General features: G+C 40.9%; 1 protein-coding gene across 2 annotated transcripts in view; it reads right to left on the bottom strand.

Annotated features, from left to right (window-relative positions):
* LOC139755437 (CDK5 and ABL1 enzyme substrate 2) overlaps nt 1-17,364 on the bottom strand; it is a 180,834-nt gene extending 163,470 nt beyond the window's left edge. Inside the window, exon 1 of one of the 2 annotated variants that reach the window (XM_071673741.1) lies at nt 16,904-17,364. In XM_071673741.1, the coding sequence (XP_071529842.1) occupies nt 16,904-17,250 (347 nt within the window). In that variant the 5' untranslated portion in view covers nt 17,251-17,364. The remainder of the gene's footprint in view (nt 1-16,903) is intronic. The other variant, XM_071673742.1, reaches the window with a different exon arrangement.
* Between the last annotated feature and the right edge of the window lie 1,866 nt (nt 17,365-19,230).

Genomic DNA, 19,230 nt, shown 5'->3' with positions numbered 1-19,230 from the left:
GTTCAGTCCTCAATCACACAAAATCTTTTTCACTCCATCTTTCCACCTCCAATTTGGTCTCCCACTTCTCCTCGTTCCCTCCACCTCCGACACATATATCCTCTTGGACAATCTTTCCTCACTCATTCTCTCCATGTGCCCAAACCATTTCAAAACACCCTCTTCTGCTCTCTCAACCAAGCTCTTTTTATTTCCACACATCTCTCTTACCGTTACATTACTTATTCAATCAAACCACTTCACACCACACATTGTCCTCAAACATCTCATTTCCAGCACATCCACCCTCCTGCGCACAACTCTATCCATAGCCCACGCCTCGCAACCATACAACATTGTTGGAACCACTATTCCTTCAAACATACCCATTTTTGCTTTCCAAGATAATGTTCTCGACTTCCACACATTCTTCAAGGCTCCCAGGATTTTAGCCCCCTCCCCCACCCTATGATTCACTTCCGCTTCCATGGTTCCATCCGCTGCCAGATCCACTCCCAGATATCTAAAACACTTTACTTCCTCCAGTTTTTCTCCATTCAAACTTACCTCCCAATTGACTTGACCCTCAACCCTACTGTACCTAATAACCTTGCTCTTATTCACATTTACTCTTAACTTTCTTCTTTCACACACATTACCAAACTCAGTCACCAGCTTCTGCGGTTTCTCACATGAATCAGCCACCAGCGCTGTATCATCAGCGAACAACAACTGACTCACTTCCCAAGCTCTCTCATCCACAACAGACTTCATACTTGCCCCTCTTTCCAAAACTCTTGCATTCACCTCCCTAACAACCCCATCCATAAACAAATTAAACAACCATGGAGACATCACGCACCCCTGCCGCAAACCTACATTCACTGAGAACCAATCACTTTCCTCTCTTCCTACACGTACACATGCCTTACATCCTCGAGAAAAACTTTTCACTGCTTCTAACAACTTTCCTCCCACACCATATATTCTTAATACCTTCCACAGAGCATCTCTATCACTCTATCATATGCCTTCTCCAGATCCATAAGTGCTACATACAAATCCATTTGCTTTTCTAAGTATTTCTCACATACATTCTTCAAAGCAAACACCTGATCCACACATCCTCTACCACTTCTGAAACCACACTGCTCTTCCCCAATCTGATGCTCTGTACATGCCTTCACCCTCTCAATCAATACCCTCCCATATAATTTACCACGAATACTCAACAAACTTATACCTCTGTAATTTGAAAAAAAAAAAAAAAAAAAAATATATATATATATATATATATATATATATATATATATATATATATATATATATATATATAAAGTCAGTAAAGTCAGGGGTTAGTGAGAAGACAAGAGCAAGGGAAGGAGTAGCAATATTCCTGAAACAGGAGTTGTGGGAGTATGTGATAGAAGGTAAGAAAGTAAATTCTCGATTAATATGGGTAAAACTGAAAGTTGATGGAGAGAGATGGGTGAGTATTGGTGCATATGCACCTGGGCATGAGAAGAAAGATCATGAGAGGCAAGTGTTTTGGGAGCAGCTGAATGAGTGTATTAGTGGTTTTCATGCACGAGACCGGGTTATAGTGATGGGTGATTTGAATGCAAAGGTGAGTAGTAATGTGGCAGTTGAAGGAATAATTGGTATACATGGGGTGTTCAGTGTTGTAAATGGAAATGGTGAAGAGCTTGTAGATTTATGTGCTGAAAAAGGACTGATGATTGGGAATACCTGGTTTAAAAAGCGAGATATACATAAGTATACTTATGTAAGTAGGAGAGATGGCCAGAGAGCGTTATTGGATTACATGTTAATTGACAGGCGCGCGAAAGAGAGACTTTTGGATGTTAATGTGCTGAGAGGTGCAACTGTAGGGATGTTTGATCATTATCTTGTGGAGGGTAAGGTGAAGATTTGTATGGGTTTTCAGAAAAGAAGAGTGAATGTTGGGGTGAAGAGGGTGGTGAGAGTAAGTGAGCTTGGGAAGGAGACTTGTGTGAGGAAGTACCAGGAGAGACTGAGTACAGAATGGAAAAAGGTGAGAACAATGGAAGTAAGGGGAGTGGGGGAGGAATGGGATGTATTTAGGGCATCAGTGATGGATTGCGCAAAAGATGCTTGTGGCATGAGAAGAGTGGGAGATGGGTTGATTAGAAAGGGTAGTGAGTGGTGGGATGAAGAAGTAAGAGTATTAGTGAAAGAGAAGAGAGAGGCATTTGGACGATTTTTGCAGGGAAAAAATGCAATTGAGTGGGAGATGTATAAAAGAAAGAGACAGGAGGTCAAGAGAAAGGTGCAAGAGGTGAAAAAAAGGGCAAATGAGAGTTGGGGTGAGAGAGTATCATTAAATTTTAGGGAGAATAAAAAGATGTTCTGGAAGGAGGTAAATAAAGTGCGTAAGACAAGGGAGCAAATGGGAACTTCAGTGAAGGGCGCAAATGGGGAGGTGCTAACAAGTAGTGGTGATGTGAGGAGATGGAGTGAGTATTCTGAAGGTTTGTTGAATGTGTTTGATGATAGAGTGGCAGATATAGGGTGTTTTGGTCGAGGGTGTTTTGGTCGAGGTGGTGTGCAAAGTGAGAGGGTTAGGGAAAATAATTTGGTAAACAGAGAAGAGGTAGTAAAAGCTTTGCGGAAGATGAAAGCCGGCAAGGCAGCAGGTTTGGATGGTATTGCAGTGGAATTTATTAAAAAAGGGGGGTGACTGTATTGTTGACTGGTTGGTAAGGTTATTTAATGTATGTATGACTCATGGTGAGGTGCCTGAGGATTGGCGGAATGCGTGCATAGTGCCATTGTACAAAGGCAAAGGGGATAAGAGTGAGTGCTCAAATTACAGAGGTATAAGTTTGTTGAGTATTCCTGGTAAATTATATGGGAGGGTATTGATTGAGAGGGTGAAGGCATGTACAAAGCATCAGATTGGGGAAGAGCAGTGTGGTTTCAGAAGTGGTAGAGGATGTGTGGATCAGGTGTTTGCTTTGAAGAATGTATGTGAGAAATACTTAGAAAAGCAAATGGATTTGTATGTAGCACTTATGGATCTGGAGAAGGCATATGATAGAGTTGATAGAGATGCTCTGTGGAAGGTATTAAGAATATATGGTGTAGGAGGAAAGTTGTTAGAAGCAGTGAAAAGTTTTTCTCGAGGATGTAAGGCATGTGTACGTGTAGGAAGAGAGGAAAGTGATTGGTTCTCAGTGAATGTAGGTTTGCGGCAGGGGTGCGTGATGTCTCCATGGTTGTTTAATTTGTTTATGGATGGGGTTGTTAGGGAGGTGAATGCAAGAGTTTTGGAAAGAGGGGCAAGTATGAAGTCTGTTGTGGATGAGAGAGCTTGGGAAGTGAGTCAGTTGTTGTTCGCTGATGATACAGCGCTGGTGGCTGATTCATGTGAGAAACTGCAGAAGCTGGTGACTGAGTTTGGTAAAGTGTGTGAAAGAAGAAAGTTAAGAGTAAATGTGAATAAGAGCAAGGTTATTAGGTACAGTAGGGTTGAGGGTCAAGTCAATTGGGAGGTGAGTTTGAATGGAGAAAAACTGGAGGAAGTAAAGTGTTTTAGATATCTGGGAGTGGATCTGGCAGCGGATGGAACCATGGAAGTGGAAGTGGATCATAGGATGGGGGAGGGGGCGAAAAATCTGGGAGCCTTGAAGAATGTGTGGAAGTTGAGAACATTATCTCGGAAAGCAAAAATGGGTATGTTTGAAGGAATAGTGGTTCCAACAATGTTGTATGGTTGCGAGGCGTGGGCTATGGATAGAGTGGTGCGCAGGAGGATGGATGTGCTGGAAATGAGATGTTTGAGGACAATGTGTGGTGTGAGGTGGTTTGATCGAGTAAGTAACGTAAGGGTAAGAGAGATGTGTGGAAATAAAAAGAGCATGGTTGAGAGAGCAGAAGAGGGTGTTTTGAAATGGTTTGGGCACATGGAGAGAATGAGTGAGGAAAGATTGACCGAGAGGATATATGTGTCGGAGGTGGAGGGAACGAGGAGAAGAGGGAGACCAAATTGGAGGTGGAAAGATGGAGTGAAAAAGATTTTGTGTGATCGGGGCCTGAACATGCAGGAGGGTGAAAGGAGGGCAAGGAATAGAGTGAATTGGAGCGATGTGGTATACAGGGGTTGACGTGCTGTCAGTGGATTGAATCAGGGCATGTGAAGCGTCTGGGGTAAACCATGGAAAGCTGTGTAGGTATGTATATTTGCATGTGTGGACGTATGTATATACATGTGTATGGGGGTGGGTTGGGCCATTTCTTTCGTCTGTTTCCTTGCGCTACCTCGCAAACGCGGGAGACAGCGACAAAGTATAATACAAAAAATATATATATATATATATATATATATATATATATATATATATATATATATATATATAAAGGTGCAAGAGGTGAAAAAGAGGGCAAATGAGAGTTGGGGTGAGAGAGTATCATTAAATTTTAGGGAGAATAAAAAGATGTTCTGGAAGGAGGTAAATAAAGTGCGTAAGACAAGGGAGCAAATGGGAACTTCAGTGAAGGGCGCAAATGGGAGGTGATAGCAAGTAGTGGTGATGTGAGAAGGAGATGGAGTGGGTATTTTGAAGGTTTGTTGAATGTGTTTGATGATAGAGTGGCAGATATAGGGTGTTTTGGTCGAGGTGGTGTGCAAAGTGAGAGGGTTAGGGAAAATGATTTGGTAAACAGAGAAGAGGTAGTGAAAGCTTTGCGGAAGATGAAAGCCGGCAAGGCAGCAGGTTTGGATGGTATTGCAGTGGAATTTATTAAAAAAGGGGGTGACTGTATTGTTGACTGGTTGGTAAGGTTATTTAATGTATGTATGACTCATGGTGAGGTGCCTGAGGATTGGCGGAATGCGTGCATAGTGCCATTGTACAAAGGCAAAGGGGATAAGAGTGAGTGCTCAAATTACAGAGGTATAAGTTTGTTTTTTCCCTGGGGATAGGGGAGAAAGAATATTTCCCACGTATTCCCTGCGTGTCATAGAAGGCGACTAAAAGGGAAGGGAGCGGGGGGCTGGAAATCCTCCCCTCTCAGTTTTTTTTTTTTTTTTTCCAAAAGAAGGAACAGAGAAGGGGGCCAGGTGAGGATGTTCCCTCAAAGGTCCAGTCCTCTGTTCTTAACGCTACCTTGCTAACGCGGGAAATGGCGAATAGTATAAAAAAAAAAAAATATATATATATATATATATATATTTATATATTATCTCTGGGGATAGGGGAGAAAGAATACTTCCCACGTATTCCCTGCATGCCGTAGAAGGCGACTAAAAGGGGAGAGAGCGGGTGGCTGGAAATCCTCCCCTCTCGCATTTTTTTTAAATTTTCCAAAAGAGGGAACAGAGAAGGGGGCCAGGTGAGGATATTCCCTCAAAGGCCCAGTCCTCTGTTCTCAACGCTACCTCGCTAATGCGGGAAATGGTGAATAGTATGAAAAATATATATATATATATATATATATATATATATATATATATATATATATATATATACATATATATATATATATATATATATATATATATATATATATATATATATATATACACATATATATATATATATTATCCCTGGGGATAGGGGAGAAAGAATACTTCCCACGTATTCCCTGCGTGTCGTAGAAGGCGACTAAAAGGGGATGGAGCGGGGGGCTGGAAATCATCCCCTCTCAATTTTTTTTAATTTTCCAAAAGAAGGAACAGAGAAGGGGGCCAGGTGAGGATATTCCCTCAGTGGCCCAGTTCTCTGTTCTTAATGCTACCTCGCTAAAGCGGGAAATGGCGAATAGTTTAAAAAGAAAAAAAAAAAATATATATATATATATATATATATATATATATATATATATATATATATATGTGTGGAAGAAGAAAGTTAAGAGTAAATGTGAATAAGAGCAAGGTTATTAGGTACAGTAGGGTTGAGGGTCAAGTCAATTGGGAGGTGAGTTTGAATGGAGAAAAACTGGAGGAAGTGAAGTGTTTTAGATATCTGGGAGTGGATCTGGCAGCGGATGGAACCATGGAAGCGGAAGTGGATCATTGGGTGGGGGAGGGGGCGAAAATTTTGGGAGCCTTGAAAAATGTGTGGAAGTCGAGAACATTATCTCGGAAAGCAAAAATGGGTATGTTTGAAGGAATAGTGGTTCCAACAATGTTGTATGGTTGCGAGGCGTGGGCTATGGATAGAGTTGTGCGCAGGAGGATGGATGTGCTGGAAATGAGATGTTTGAGGACAATGTGTGGTGTGAGGTGGTTTGATCGAGTAAGTAACGTAAGGGTAAGAGAGATGTGTGGAAATAAAAAGAGCGTGGTTGAGAGAGCAGAAGAGGGTGTTTTGAAATGGTTTGGGCACATGGAGAGAATGAGTGAGGAAAGATTGACCAAGAGGATATATGTGTCGGAGGTGGAGGGAACGAGGAGAAGAGGGAGACCAAATTGGAGGTGGAAAGATGGAGTGAAAAGGATTTTGTGTGATCGGGGCCTGAACATGCATGAGGGTGAAAGGAGGGCAAGGAATAGAGTGAATTGGAGCGATGTGTTATACAGGGGTTGACGTGCTGTCAGTGGATTGAATCAAGGCATGTGAAGCGTCCGGGGTAAACCATGGAAAGCTGTGTAGGTATGTATATTTGCGTGTGTGGACGTGTGTATGTACATGTGTATGGGGGGGGGGTTGGGCCATTTCTTTCGTCTGTTTCCTTGCGCTACCTCGCAACCGCGGGAGACAGCGACGAGGTATAAAAAAAAAAAAATATATATATATATATATATATATATATATATATATATATATATATATATATATTATCCCTGGGGATAGGGGAGATAGAATACTTCCCACGTATTCCCTGCATGCCGTAGAAGGCGACTAAAAGGGGAGGGAGTGGGTGGCTGGAAATCCTCCCCTTTCTTGTTTTTTTTTAATTTTCCAAAAGAAGGAACAGAGAAGTGGGTCAGGTGAGGATATTCCGTCTAAGGCCCAGTTCTCTGTTCTTAACGCTACCTCGCTAACGTGGGAAATGGCAAATAGTATGAAAATAAAGAAAAAAAAAAAAATATATATATATATATATATATATATATATATATATATATATATATATATATATATATATATATATGCGCTACCTCGCAAACGCGGGAGACGGCGACAAAGCAAAAAAAAAAAAAAAAAAAATATATATATATGAGTGAATGTTGGGGTGAAGAGGGTGGTGAGAGTAAGTGAGCTTGGGAAGGAGACTTGTGTGAGGAAGTACCAGGAGAGACTGAGTACAGAATGGAAAAAGGTGAGAACAATGGAAGTAAGGGGAGTGGGGGAGGAATTGTATGTATTTAGGGAATCAGTGATGGATTACGCAAAAGATGCTTGTGGCATGAGAAGCATGGGAGGTGGGTTGATTAGAAAGGGTAGTGAATGGTGGGATGAAGAAGTAAGATTATTAGTGAAAGAGAAGAGAGAGGCATTTGGACGATTTTTGCACGGAAAAAATGCAATTGAGTGGGAGATGTATAAAAGAAAGAGACAGGAGGTCAAGAGAAAGGTGCAAGAGGTGAAAAAGAGGGCAAATGAGAGATGGGGTGAGAGAGTATCATCAAATTTTAGGGAGAATAAAAAAATGTTCTGGAAGGAGGTAAATAAAGTGCGTAAGACAAGGGAGCAAACGGGAACTTCAGTGAAGGGCGCTAATGGGGAGGTGATAACAAGTAGTGGTGATGTGAGAAGATGGAGTGAGTATTTTGAAGGTTTGTTGAATGTGTTTGATGATACAGTGGCAGATATAGGGTGTTTTGGTCGAGGTGGTGTGCAAAGTGAGAGGGTTAGGGAAAATGATTTGGTAAACAGAGAAGAGGTAGTAAAAGCTTTGCGGAAGATGAAAGCCGGCAAGGCAGCAGGTTTGGATGGTATTGCAGTGGAATCTATTACAAAAGGGGGTGACTGTATTGTTGGCTGGTTGGTAAGATTATTCAATGCATGTATGACTCATGGTGAGGTGCCTGAGGATTGGCGGAATGCGTGCATAGTGCCACTGTACAAAGGCAATGGGGATAAGAGTGAGTGCTCAAATTACAGAGGTATAAGTTTGTTGAGTATTCCTGGTAAATTATATGGGAGGGTATTGATTGAGAGGGTGAAGGTATGTACAGAGCATCAGATTGGGGAAGAGCAGTGTGGTTTCAGAAGTGGTAGAGAATGTGTGGATCAGGTGTTTGCTTTGAAGAATGTATGTGAGAAATACTTAGAAAAGCAAATGGATTTGTATGTAGCATTTATGGATCTGGAGAAGGCATATGATGGAGTTGGTAGAGATGCTCTGTGGAAGGTATTAAGAATATATGGTGTGGGAGGAAGTTGTTAGAAGCAGTGAAAAGTTTTTATCGAGGATGTAAGGCATGTGTACATGCAAGAAGAGAGGAAAGTGATTGGTTCTCAGTGAATGTAGGTTTGCGGAAGGGGTGTGTGATGTCTCCATGGTTGTTTAATTTGTTTATGGATGGGGTTGTTAGGGAGGTGAATGCAAGAGTTTTGGAAAGAGGGGCAAGTATGAAGTCTGTTGTGGATGAGAGAGCTTGGGAAGTGAGTCAGTTGTTGTTCGCTGATGATACAGCGCTGGTGGCTGATTCATGTGAGAAACTGCAGAAGCTGGTGACTGAGTTTGGTGAAGTGTGTGAAAGAAGAAAGTTAAGAGTAAATGTGAATAAGAGCAAGGTTATTAGGTACAGTAGGGTTGAGGGTCAAGTCAATTGGGAGGTAAGTTGGAATGGAGAAAAACTAAAGGAAGTAAAGTGTTTTAGATATCTGGGAGTGGATCTGGCAGCGGATGGAACCATGGAAGTGGAAGTGAATCATAGGGTGGGGGAGGGGGCGAAAATTCTGGGAGCATTGAAGAATGTTGGAAGTCGAGAACATTATATCGGAAAGCAAAAATGGGTATGTTTGAAGGGATAGTGGTTCCAGCAATGTTGTATGGTTGCGAGGCATGGGGTATGGATAGAGTTGTGCGGAGGAGGGTGGATGTGCTGGAAATGAGATGTTTAAGGACAATGCGTGGTGTGAGGTGGTTTGATCGAGTAAGTAATGTAAGGGTAAGAGAGATGTGTGGAAATGAAAAGAGCGTGGTTGAGAGAGCAGAAGAGGGTGTTTTGAAATGGTTTGGGCACATGGAGAGAATGAGTGAGGAAAGATTGACCAAGAGGATATATGTGTCAGAGGTGGAGAGAACGAGGAGAAGTGGGAGACCAAATTGGAGGTGGAAAGATTGAGTGAAAAAGATTTTGAGTGATCGGAGCCTGAGCATGCAGGAGGGTGAAAGGCGGGCAAGGAATAGAGTGAATTGGATTGATGTGGTATACCGGGGTTGACGTGCTGTCAGTGGATTGAATCAGGGCATGTGAAGCGTCTGGGGTAAACCATGGAAAGTTGTGTGGGGCATGGATGTGGAAAGGGAGCTGTGGTTTCGGTGCATTATTGCATGACAGCTGGAGACTGAGTGTGAACGAATGGGGCCTTTGTTGTCTTTTCCTAGCGCTACCTCGCACACATGAGCGGGGGAGGGGGATGGTATTCCATGTGTGGCGAGGTGGTGATGGAAATGAATAAAGGCAGACAGTGTGAATTGTGTGCATGGGTATATATGTATGTGTCTGTGTTTGTATATATATGTGTACATTGAGATGTATAGGTATATATTTTGCGTTTGTGGACGTGTGTGTATATACATGTGTATGGGGGTGGGTTGGGCCATTTCTTTTGTCTGTTTCCTTGCGCTACCTCGCAAACGCGGGAGACAGCGACAAAGCAAAATAATAATAAAAAAATATATTAGGTACAGTAGGGTTGAGGGTCAAGTAAATTGGGAGGTAAGTTTGAATGGAGAAAAACTAGAGGAAATGAAGTGTTTTAGATATCTGGGAGTGTATGCATATCTGGGACGTGTATGTATATACATGTGTATGTGGGTGGGTTGGGCCATTCTTTCGTCTGTTTCCTTGCGCTACCTCGCTAACACGGGAGACGGCGACAACCAAAATAAATAAATAAATAAATAAATAAATAAATAAATATATATATAATGTAGAATTAATGGGATGACCTTGATTAGGGCCTCAGCTGTCCATTCACTGTTTCATGCAATTGTCAGGTAGGGCAAGGAGCAGAAGATATGGCCTCATTTTGTCATAACTCTAAAGCTGTCATGTATAATGTACCAAAACATGAGCATCCTACCCACAACTGGATCCCAGAGGCCTTTCTGCAGTTTCCCCTGATTCAGCCAACTGACAGAATGACACCCTCTGTATACTACATAGCTCCAATTACCTTTTTCCCTTATACACCTCACATCCTTTTGGATAATCAAGCCTTGAACACTCAAATTACCCATCAGTCCATCCTTCAACCTGCAACTTATTCTCCCCTTTTCCCTTTTCCTCCATAACCCACATGTATACTCTCTTAGTCATCCTCTCCATATGTCCAAACCATTTTAGCATACCCTTCTCAGCTCTCTCACACAATTCCTCTCACTATTGCTCCACTCTCTTACTCTACCACTTCTTATTTGGTCAACAATGCTTACACAACACTGTCTTCAAATATTTCTTATTCAAAACATCTACCTTCCTCTGTACTTTGTTATCTCGCACCTACACTTCACATCCTTACCACACCATCGGGACTAGTAAACTATATTTGCCTTCACACACTGTGAACTCTCTTTCTACACATTCCTTATTGCACTCAGGACCTTTGCCTCCTCACCTACCCTATGGCAAACTTCTGCTTCCATTGAGCCATTTGGTGCAGAGTCCACCCCAGGTATCAAAAACACTTCACTTCCTCCAAGTTCTCTCCATTCAAATTCACACTTCAACTGACTTGTCTCTTTCCATTGCTAAACTTAATAACCTGGATGTTCCAGCTCCGAGTGAAGTCAAACTCAAGGGAGAGGGGAAATACTGGTTCAGAATGTCTGAAGAGTAAAGTCAGGGGCTAGTGTGAGAACCATGGAAGGGATACCATTTCTGATGAAGGAGGAGTCGTAGGAATGTGGGTGTAAGGAAGGGAACCCCTGACTGATGCAGGTAAAAATGAAAAAGGGATCACAGAAAGAGGGTGACTGGAAACAGAGTGAGGAAGAGAGGTGAGAATTTTGGGAAATGTGAGTAAATGCATGTCAGCAATTTTGATGAACAGGACTGAGAGGTATTGCTAGGTGATTTGAGTGTGATACTGGGTATTGTGGTAGTTGAGGGTATGGTTAGTGGGGAATGAGGTGCCTAATATTGTGAATGAATATAATGAGAAGCCTGTGGAGTTCTGAGCTCAATAAGGACTGGTCATTGGGAATACCTTGTTTAAAAAATGGGAAATACATAAGTATTTGTGAAGGAGTAGGGTAGATGATAGGTTGGCATTACTGAATAATGTACTAAATGATAAGCATGCAAAGGAAAGATTCTTGCATATGAAAGTGATTGGGGGGTAGCTAGTTAGATGTCTGGTGGGTGTGACGGCAAAGGTTTGTAGATGCTTTTTGAAAACAGGTGATGGTATGCATGGGAAGAGGGATGGTATAAGTGAGTGAGCATGGAAAAGAGGCTTGTGAGACAGATCAAGTGTAAAATGGCAAAAGGTGAAAGAAATGCTAGGGAAGTGGGCAAGGAATGGGAGGTATTTAGGGAAACAGTGCCGGTGCTTACATGTACAGGAAAAGGGCAAGGAATGGAGGTATTTATGGAAACAGTGCCAGTACTTACATGTACAGGAGGTGTATGTGACATGTGCAAGGCATAAGGTGGGCATGTGAAAAAGATTAGTAAGAGGTGGGATGAGGAAGTGAAGTTGCTTGTTTCTCTATTAAATCTTTCTCCTCTTCCTTGTTAAAAAAAATTTCATCAATTATCCTGTCTAAGTTCTGCCATGGATACACCAGCTCCATGGTTTAAGGGTATAACATTAATTGTACCAATTATATGTTTTCCGTTGCATCAGATCACCTCTGCCTAAATTCACTTATTCTGTTCAGCATAATTTTTTCATTCATGTCTTATATTTCCAATGTCAGCACCAAGAACTGAAGAAGAAATGGCCTCAATCACTAATATCCACTCATTAACTGTCACTTATAATACACATTATGAAATCTGCACGAGTATAAATGCACTTTAGCAATATATTTCCTACAACTAGTGATTCTTTACTGACAAAAAGTATTCTTGTCCCAATGTTATATAATACTTGAAGGGTTTTGAACTGTCAATCTTTTGTTCTAACAATCCTCAGTTGTCTTCTTTTTTTGGTCAAGTCACATCCACTAGATACTTCCCCATGAGCACTACTAGTGGGTGGCTTACAAGCTTTCTATCTATATCTCTGATGCTTATTCCACCTGGAACTTCCTTAAAGGGGTGGCCATGGCAACAGAGTCACCATAACTAGTGAACTCCAGTGCCTTAGCCTTAACAGGCCACTGGCAAAGGGCAACTCTAGTGCAGTGTTTGCTGAGGCTCCTACCAAATGTTCTTCCTGACTACTATCTAATGTTCCTACCAACTACTACCTAATGCTCCAGCCTACATATTCCTACCTACTATTTCTATCTACGAAGAATGAGCTGTGTGAGTTAAGTATTGTCAGGTGTTACATATGACAAGGAGAGATTATACGTTTATGGAAAGAAAGCCACTAGTCCATGTGTTAGTAAGCAGAAAGAAAAGACAGCTATCAGGATCGTACTGAGACCAATATACTGTGCATAGTTTGGTCTGTTAAGCAAAAGAACTGATACAAAAAAAACAATGGTAGGCAGGCCATTATATCTTGAAATACTATATGAACTAACAATTCACTAGCATTGGTCTTTGCTGATTTGATACCTTCCATAATCTTAATATTTCCACACTAGTCTGTGTCATAACTTTTTACTGTAAATCACCACAAACTAAATTTTTAAAAGTTATCCATACCATGTAGCATCCTCACCATGACCTCCTTTATTGTACTTTCTTCTAAGTTGTGTACACTTAAGATACTCATCCTGATACTCTATATCTATCTATATCTCTGATGACTATTCTCTCTAAGAACTCCTTTAAGGGGTGGCCATGGCAAAAGAGTCTCTAGGAATGGTGAACTCCAGTGCCACTTCATAGCCTTTAGTGCCTCACCCTTAACAGGCCACTGGCTGAGAGCGCAGTGTTTCCTTAGGTTCATACTGTATATATTTCTTCCATTCCTCCGACTTCTTTAATCATCATAGTTCCTAACTGATTCCCCATGCTACTGTTTGTCATCTATCAGTTGATGAATCTCTGGCTTAGAAACCAACAAAAGCTATAAAAAATATTTTCCAAAAAAAGAAAAAAAAAGGAGATTCATCTTAATGTTTAATGCTATAGTCTAAGTATACAAATATCAGTCATCTTTAGTCTACTGCCACAAGGGTGCACAAGGACAAGAACATTCACTCAACTTGATTGTGTCCAGCTGTTGGGTGGTGTGTCTGCTTACTGCTTGTGGACAAACACAATGGCCAATAATTGGTTGTAAACATGAGACCATAACAATCACATATCTTTTCAAATAACATAAAAAAAATTAACAAAAGCTATAAAAACCTCATCTAAACTCCTTAGCAATCAAGAGCTATATTCTATGATAATCAAATTTAGCCTGTATGTCTATAATTTTTCTAGATTTGGTGTTTTTTAAAATTTATGTGTGTGTGTGTGTGTGTGTGTGACTGCTTAATTGTACTATATACAATGGGGGGTTTTACACTCATAGGAGCCCCACAATTTGAACATTCTCTACCACCGCACTTCTTAAATTCATGTATGCTGTTTACATTACCCATGTCCTCAGTCATCTTATTCCTTCATCCAACACTCTTATGCTATAAAAGCATTTCTTTACATCTTTTTTTAAGAAATTTCTTCTTAATTTCATGTTATGTCCTCTACTTGCTCTATAACTACATCTCAAAGAATTATTTTTCTGTCCACGTTACAGATTTTCAAAAAGTTACAGGTAATGATTCTGGTGTGTGTGCATGTGTGTAATTGTGTGTGTTACACAGTAAGAGTTTTACACTTGTTGCCCCACCTCTTAGCCTTGCAATTATGTACCCTGTCTTTATTCCTATGTATGTATGCACCCAGCCTAAGCCAGGATCCCACTTGTTGACCAGCCCAAAGGGAAGGATGAACACTTGGGTATGGTGTGGGCTGACTACCACGTCCAGGATTCAAACCCACATTGGTCCAACCCAATGCTGACTCATGGTCAGTAATGCTAAACACTTCAACACTAACATACAACTTCCTAAATTTCTGTAAGTAATGTGCATTAACCATGCTGTCAGTCAATTTATTCCATTCACCACCACTCTTACCAACAAAGTACTTCTTACCCTCTTTTCTTTAAGTTTCTGACTTCATTTCATGTCCTCTGGCTGCTTTTTTCCAACTTCTCTTGAGGAGCTGGTCACTGTCTATATCAAGATTTGTTTTTAAAATGAAGTTTAGTGATCAGGTCACCCCTCACTCTTCTCTCTTTTAATGTGGGCAAATTCAAAGTCTCAAGCTTTTCCTCATTACTTCTTTGCTGCCCTTCTTTGAACCTTTTCTATTACTTCTATGTGCTTCTTTATGTGCACTGACCAAACTTTGAGAGGCATATTCTAGTTTTGGCCTTTCATAAGATATGAAAAGCTTGTTACATATTTCCTTTAACTATACACTTGAAAGCTATTCAGATGTATGCCAGCAAACACTTCATTCTATCTTCCTTTCACACATGTTCACCATTACTGCAGATGCAAGGTAACACCTGGAACACATGAAGAAATGGCATTATTAGCTCATATCCAAACTAGAGAATAGTTAAGGAAGCAAGCTGTGAGCTATTTGCCAGCATATAGTTTGTCTACTTAACTATTCACTTAACATGGGACTGGTAACAGGTTAGGGATGATATTGACTCAAAAGGCCTTTTTAGACACAAAATTCTAGAGCTTATTTCCAGCGAGAAAATATTCATATTCTGGCATTCTTTCACTCTATCCCATTCTCATTATCTTACATTTGCTAAGATTGATTTAAATCAACCATACATCACATCAACCTTGATAAAATACAATGCTTTGCATTTTCTAACAATATGCTAGCACTGCAGAAGAAAATCACTCTATATTCAAAACTTTTAAAACAAAATTTCACCTCAATCACACTTTCCAAAGTTCAATCTCCTCTACACAATAAATACAGGTAAAAGTCCTGTTTAGCTTCATACCATTATCACCTTAGGATACCAAATAATTCTGTTTTACAATGGTAGTGTGGTGTTTAGGGACAAGAATAAGAGATGCAGAACATCTATCCATCTCTCTCTATCTCTTAACGCCTGTTCCCTGCAGGAACTCACTCAATGGTGTGGCCATAGAAAAAGTCTCCATAAGTGGTACAGTCCTGTGTTGCTTGTAAGCCTTTAATGCCTCACCCTTAACAGGTAAGTGGCAGCAACTCTAGTGCAGTATTTCTAGAGGCTTCTACCTAATGTTCCTACCAACCACATCTACCTTATTACTTCTACCCAATACTCCTGCCAAATGTTCCTACCCACTACTTCTACGTAATGCTCCTTTAATATTGCCAAAAGGCAAGGCTAGCGCACACTGAAGGAAAAGCTAGTTATGAAGAATGAGGGCGAGTTAAATATTAAGTGGAACAAAGAAAGACTGAATGTTTGTACACAAAATGCTAGTCGATGTGTAGGAGAGGAAGAAAGAAAAGACAGTTACTGGGTCAGAAGAGTGCAACTTGACAACCACTGCAGCATTAAAGTAGTTCTGTGTACATTTGTAGGGAGTTAGAATGATGTTCAATCTTAAAGGGGGTATGTTTTGAGGAGAATACCAAAAAAGATGGATGAATTTCTGCTGCTGAGATTAGGTGAGGTTTTCATAAAATGCTGCACTTTGCTACTTGTATGTTCATGAATCCCACATTTTCCCTGACCTTCAAAACCTTTACTATCATATCCTTATATAATACTGTAAAACATACTAAAATGCTACAAATCATGCTCCACCACTCTTAATCTACTCGCTTAACACTACACTAACAATGCAAAAAGAAAAATCACTCAATATCTAAAGCTAAAAATGCATAACTGGACTTTTACCCAAATCATATTATGTGATAATTCAAATAATTTCCATAGTTAATCTGGTCATGGCACTCACTAAAGTACACTTTAACCAAACAAAACTATTTGTATTTTTGTAGTGACTTACCTCAATGTGCCAGTAAGTGAAGGCATACCCTTAAAATACACTTTTACTATATAAGGGGCTAATATATTTCAAATTTAGATATTTGTATTAAAATTTCTTCTAAAAGAAAAATAGCTTTTGACAATTTGGGTTAATAAAAGATATAAATAAGGGCATACCTCTAAACAATTAACACCAAAACCTTATCATCACTGTTGCTGCTTGGCATTTAGTTCCCTCATATTCTCTCCAGTCCATCTAAATTCAGTACTTATGGAAAGGTGTTGATATAAACATGCCAGGGTACCAGGCTTCTTTTCCTTAGGCAATCAAAACCAACACTTGACACTGATGACACACAGCACTAATGAGGGTGCAAGTTGAGTATCGAAGAGTATGGGGCGAATTCCCCATATAAATTCAGTCCATGTCCGTGTTCTTGCTCACTTTCCTGCACTTCTTGGTTTTTAACCATTCACACGCAACCTGATCTTCCTTAGCCTGAATCTCACCACGACCAAAAATACGACGGAGCTTTCAATACATTTGCCTTTAGAAGCAGTCGACAAATACGACAGACCTTACAATACACGTAATGAGATACAGAGGCATCTTACAGTCTCACCTGTCCCTAAAGTGGACTGTGTAGGGTTTGTCGGCTTGACTTGCGTCCACCCCATCCTTGTTGAGGGCCTGTCCCTCCAGCTGACAGGTAGAACCTCCACTGGAAGAGTTCTTCGCAATCAACTTGCTGCCCTGAGCCTCCTTGCCCTGCACTTGATTTTCCTTGTCGTTTTTGTCGGCCTGAACATCTGCCTTCACCTCAGACCCCATAACCTTACCGAGGAACCCTCCCCGGCCATACTGTGAGAGTCTGGTGTCCCTGTGTGTCCCGTCTAAAGAGATATTAGACAAAAATGTGAGGGCAGCGAGTCTCCTACGGGACCGCTGTCGTTGCATGACCGTCGCCATCTTTACTACTAGTGGGTTGTCGTCGACTCGTCGTCGTCGCCGCCGCACAGTCTCGGGGATCAGCTGATACCGCCAATCCTTCGTAAAGTAGATATTAATTTCGCGAATCGTCCAAAACCATAGTTCCTGAAGTAAATTCCAAACCAAGCTATACATTTTCCCTTGCGAAAGGATACTGCACAGTAAAAGTACTCCATTTAACTCTAATTTTGGAATTAGTTGCCAATAAGGGGGTTGAGCGAATAGTAGGACACAGCGCATGGCAATGTTTTGAAACTGGCAGGTTTTATCGTACAGATAAGACAACATGAAGGTCATTGCGTACGTGGTGATTCACCGTGAATTCATAAGATTTAAGAAAGCTTATAAAACCCTGTATCTAAGACATACGAGATCAAACACAACTAGCAAGAGTGTAGGTACAAACACGTACGAGAAGGGTTCCCCACCGGATCAATGTTACATAATCAGCCCTAAAGTTTGTCACTTCCCTTCCTCGGCAACGGCTTGCCTCATTGGCGATAAGTTGACACCCAGGAACAGGGAATGATGGCATGGATTACCTAGTAACCGGTGTGTTAGCACAAGTCTCGTGACTCAAGTGATCTGGACTGTCGTCTGCAGGAAGGAAGTGTAACCTTTTGGCACTTCCGGTTTATCACGTTTCCGGTTTGGTCCGTTTCCTTGCTTCTGAAGGGAGAAATAACACAAGAAGAGGCAGTTGCTATCATACAAATACAGTATTTTACGAATTTTATGGAAATTGATGTATCTTTGATGTGCAAATCGTACGAACACTACACAAATCCAAAAATAACGTAGTTATTTATGCACATAGGATAACAAGGATGGCACTGCATACCACTGTCGTAACAAAGATATGCATCAACATTTTGTTCACACTTTTATCAAAAAGATTGGAGAATACGTTCAAGGTTTCTCTTTGTCTTACGAACAGAGAGCTTTACTCAATGAGAGGAAGTATATTACCCAAAAGTTAAACAGATGCGGTGTTCAAAGTCATGCCTGCGTGAGAGACAGAAGTTTTACATACATCTCATAGGAATCAGAGATAACAGAAAATAAAGTACATATCGTCTTATCTCACAGGGGAAATAACGTAGCCCATTTATATAGGGAAACACTTCTGAGAATCCTCCCGTAAATCTTAAGGAAGATATGAAATTAGAATGAAATTAAATGTCTATGAAACCGAGCCTTTGCGACTAAATCAAACATTTTCTACAATGAATTCCAACACCGAAGGTTTATACTGATGCCTGAGAATTTCAGTTATTTCTTCATTTCCAGAAACCCTGAGATGCTGATTCCGTTGTGCATGAAAATACTTCATACACCACCAGCCATTGTTAACTTGATCAATAACTAAATAAAGAAAGCTCACGCTTCTCTAAGACTGACCTAAATAACTGAGCAACGAAGGTAAATTGATATGCTGAGTGCACATACATCACGTCCACCAGACCAGTTTACAGCCGACGTGCAATATATATATATATATATATATATATATATATATATATATATATATATATATATTTTGCTTTGTCGCTGTCTCCCGCGTTAGCGAGGTAGCGCAATGAAACAGACGAAAGAATGGCCCAAACCGCCAACATACACATGCATATACATATACGTCCACACACGCAAATATACACACCTATACATCCCAATGTACACACATACACACACACACACACAGACACATACGCACATACACATGCACACAATTCACACTGTCTGCCCCCACCCGTTCCCATCGCCACTCCGCCACACACGGAACAACCCCCCCCCCCCCCGCACGTGCGCGAGGCAGCGCTAGGAAAGACAACAAAGGCCCCACCCGTTCACCCTATATCGAGGATGTAAGGCATGTGTACGTGTAGGAAGAGAGGTAAGTGATTGGTTCTCGGTGAATGTAGGTTTGCGGCAGGGGTGTGTGATGTCTCCATGGTTGTT

This window comes from Panulirus ornatus, chromosome 19, assembly GCF_036320965.1.
Source record: "Panulirus ornatus isolate Po-2019 chromosome 19, ASM3632096v1, whole genome shotgun sequence".
Lineage (NCBI taxonomy): Eukaryota > Metazoa > Arthropoda > Malacostraca > Decapoda > Palinuridae > Panulirus > Panulirus ornatus.
This window is presented reverse-complemented; position numbering and strand designations above follow the sequence as displayed.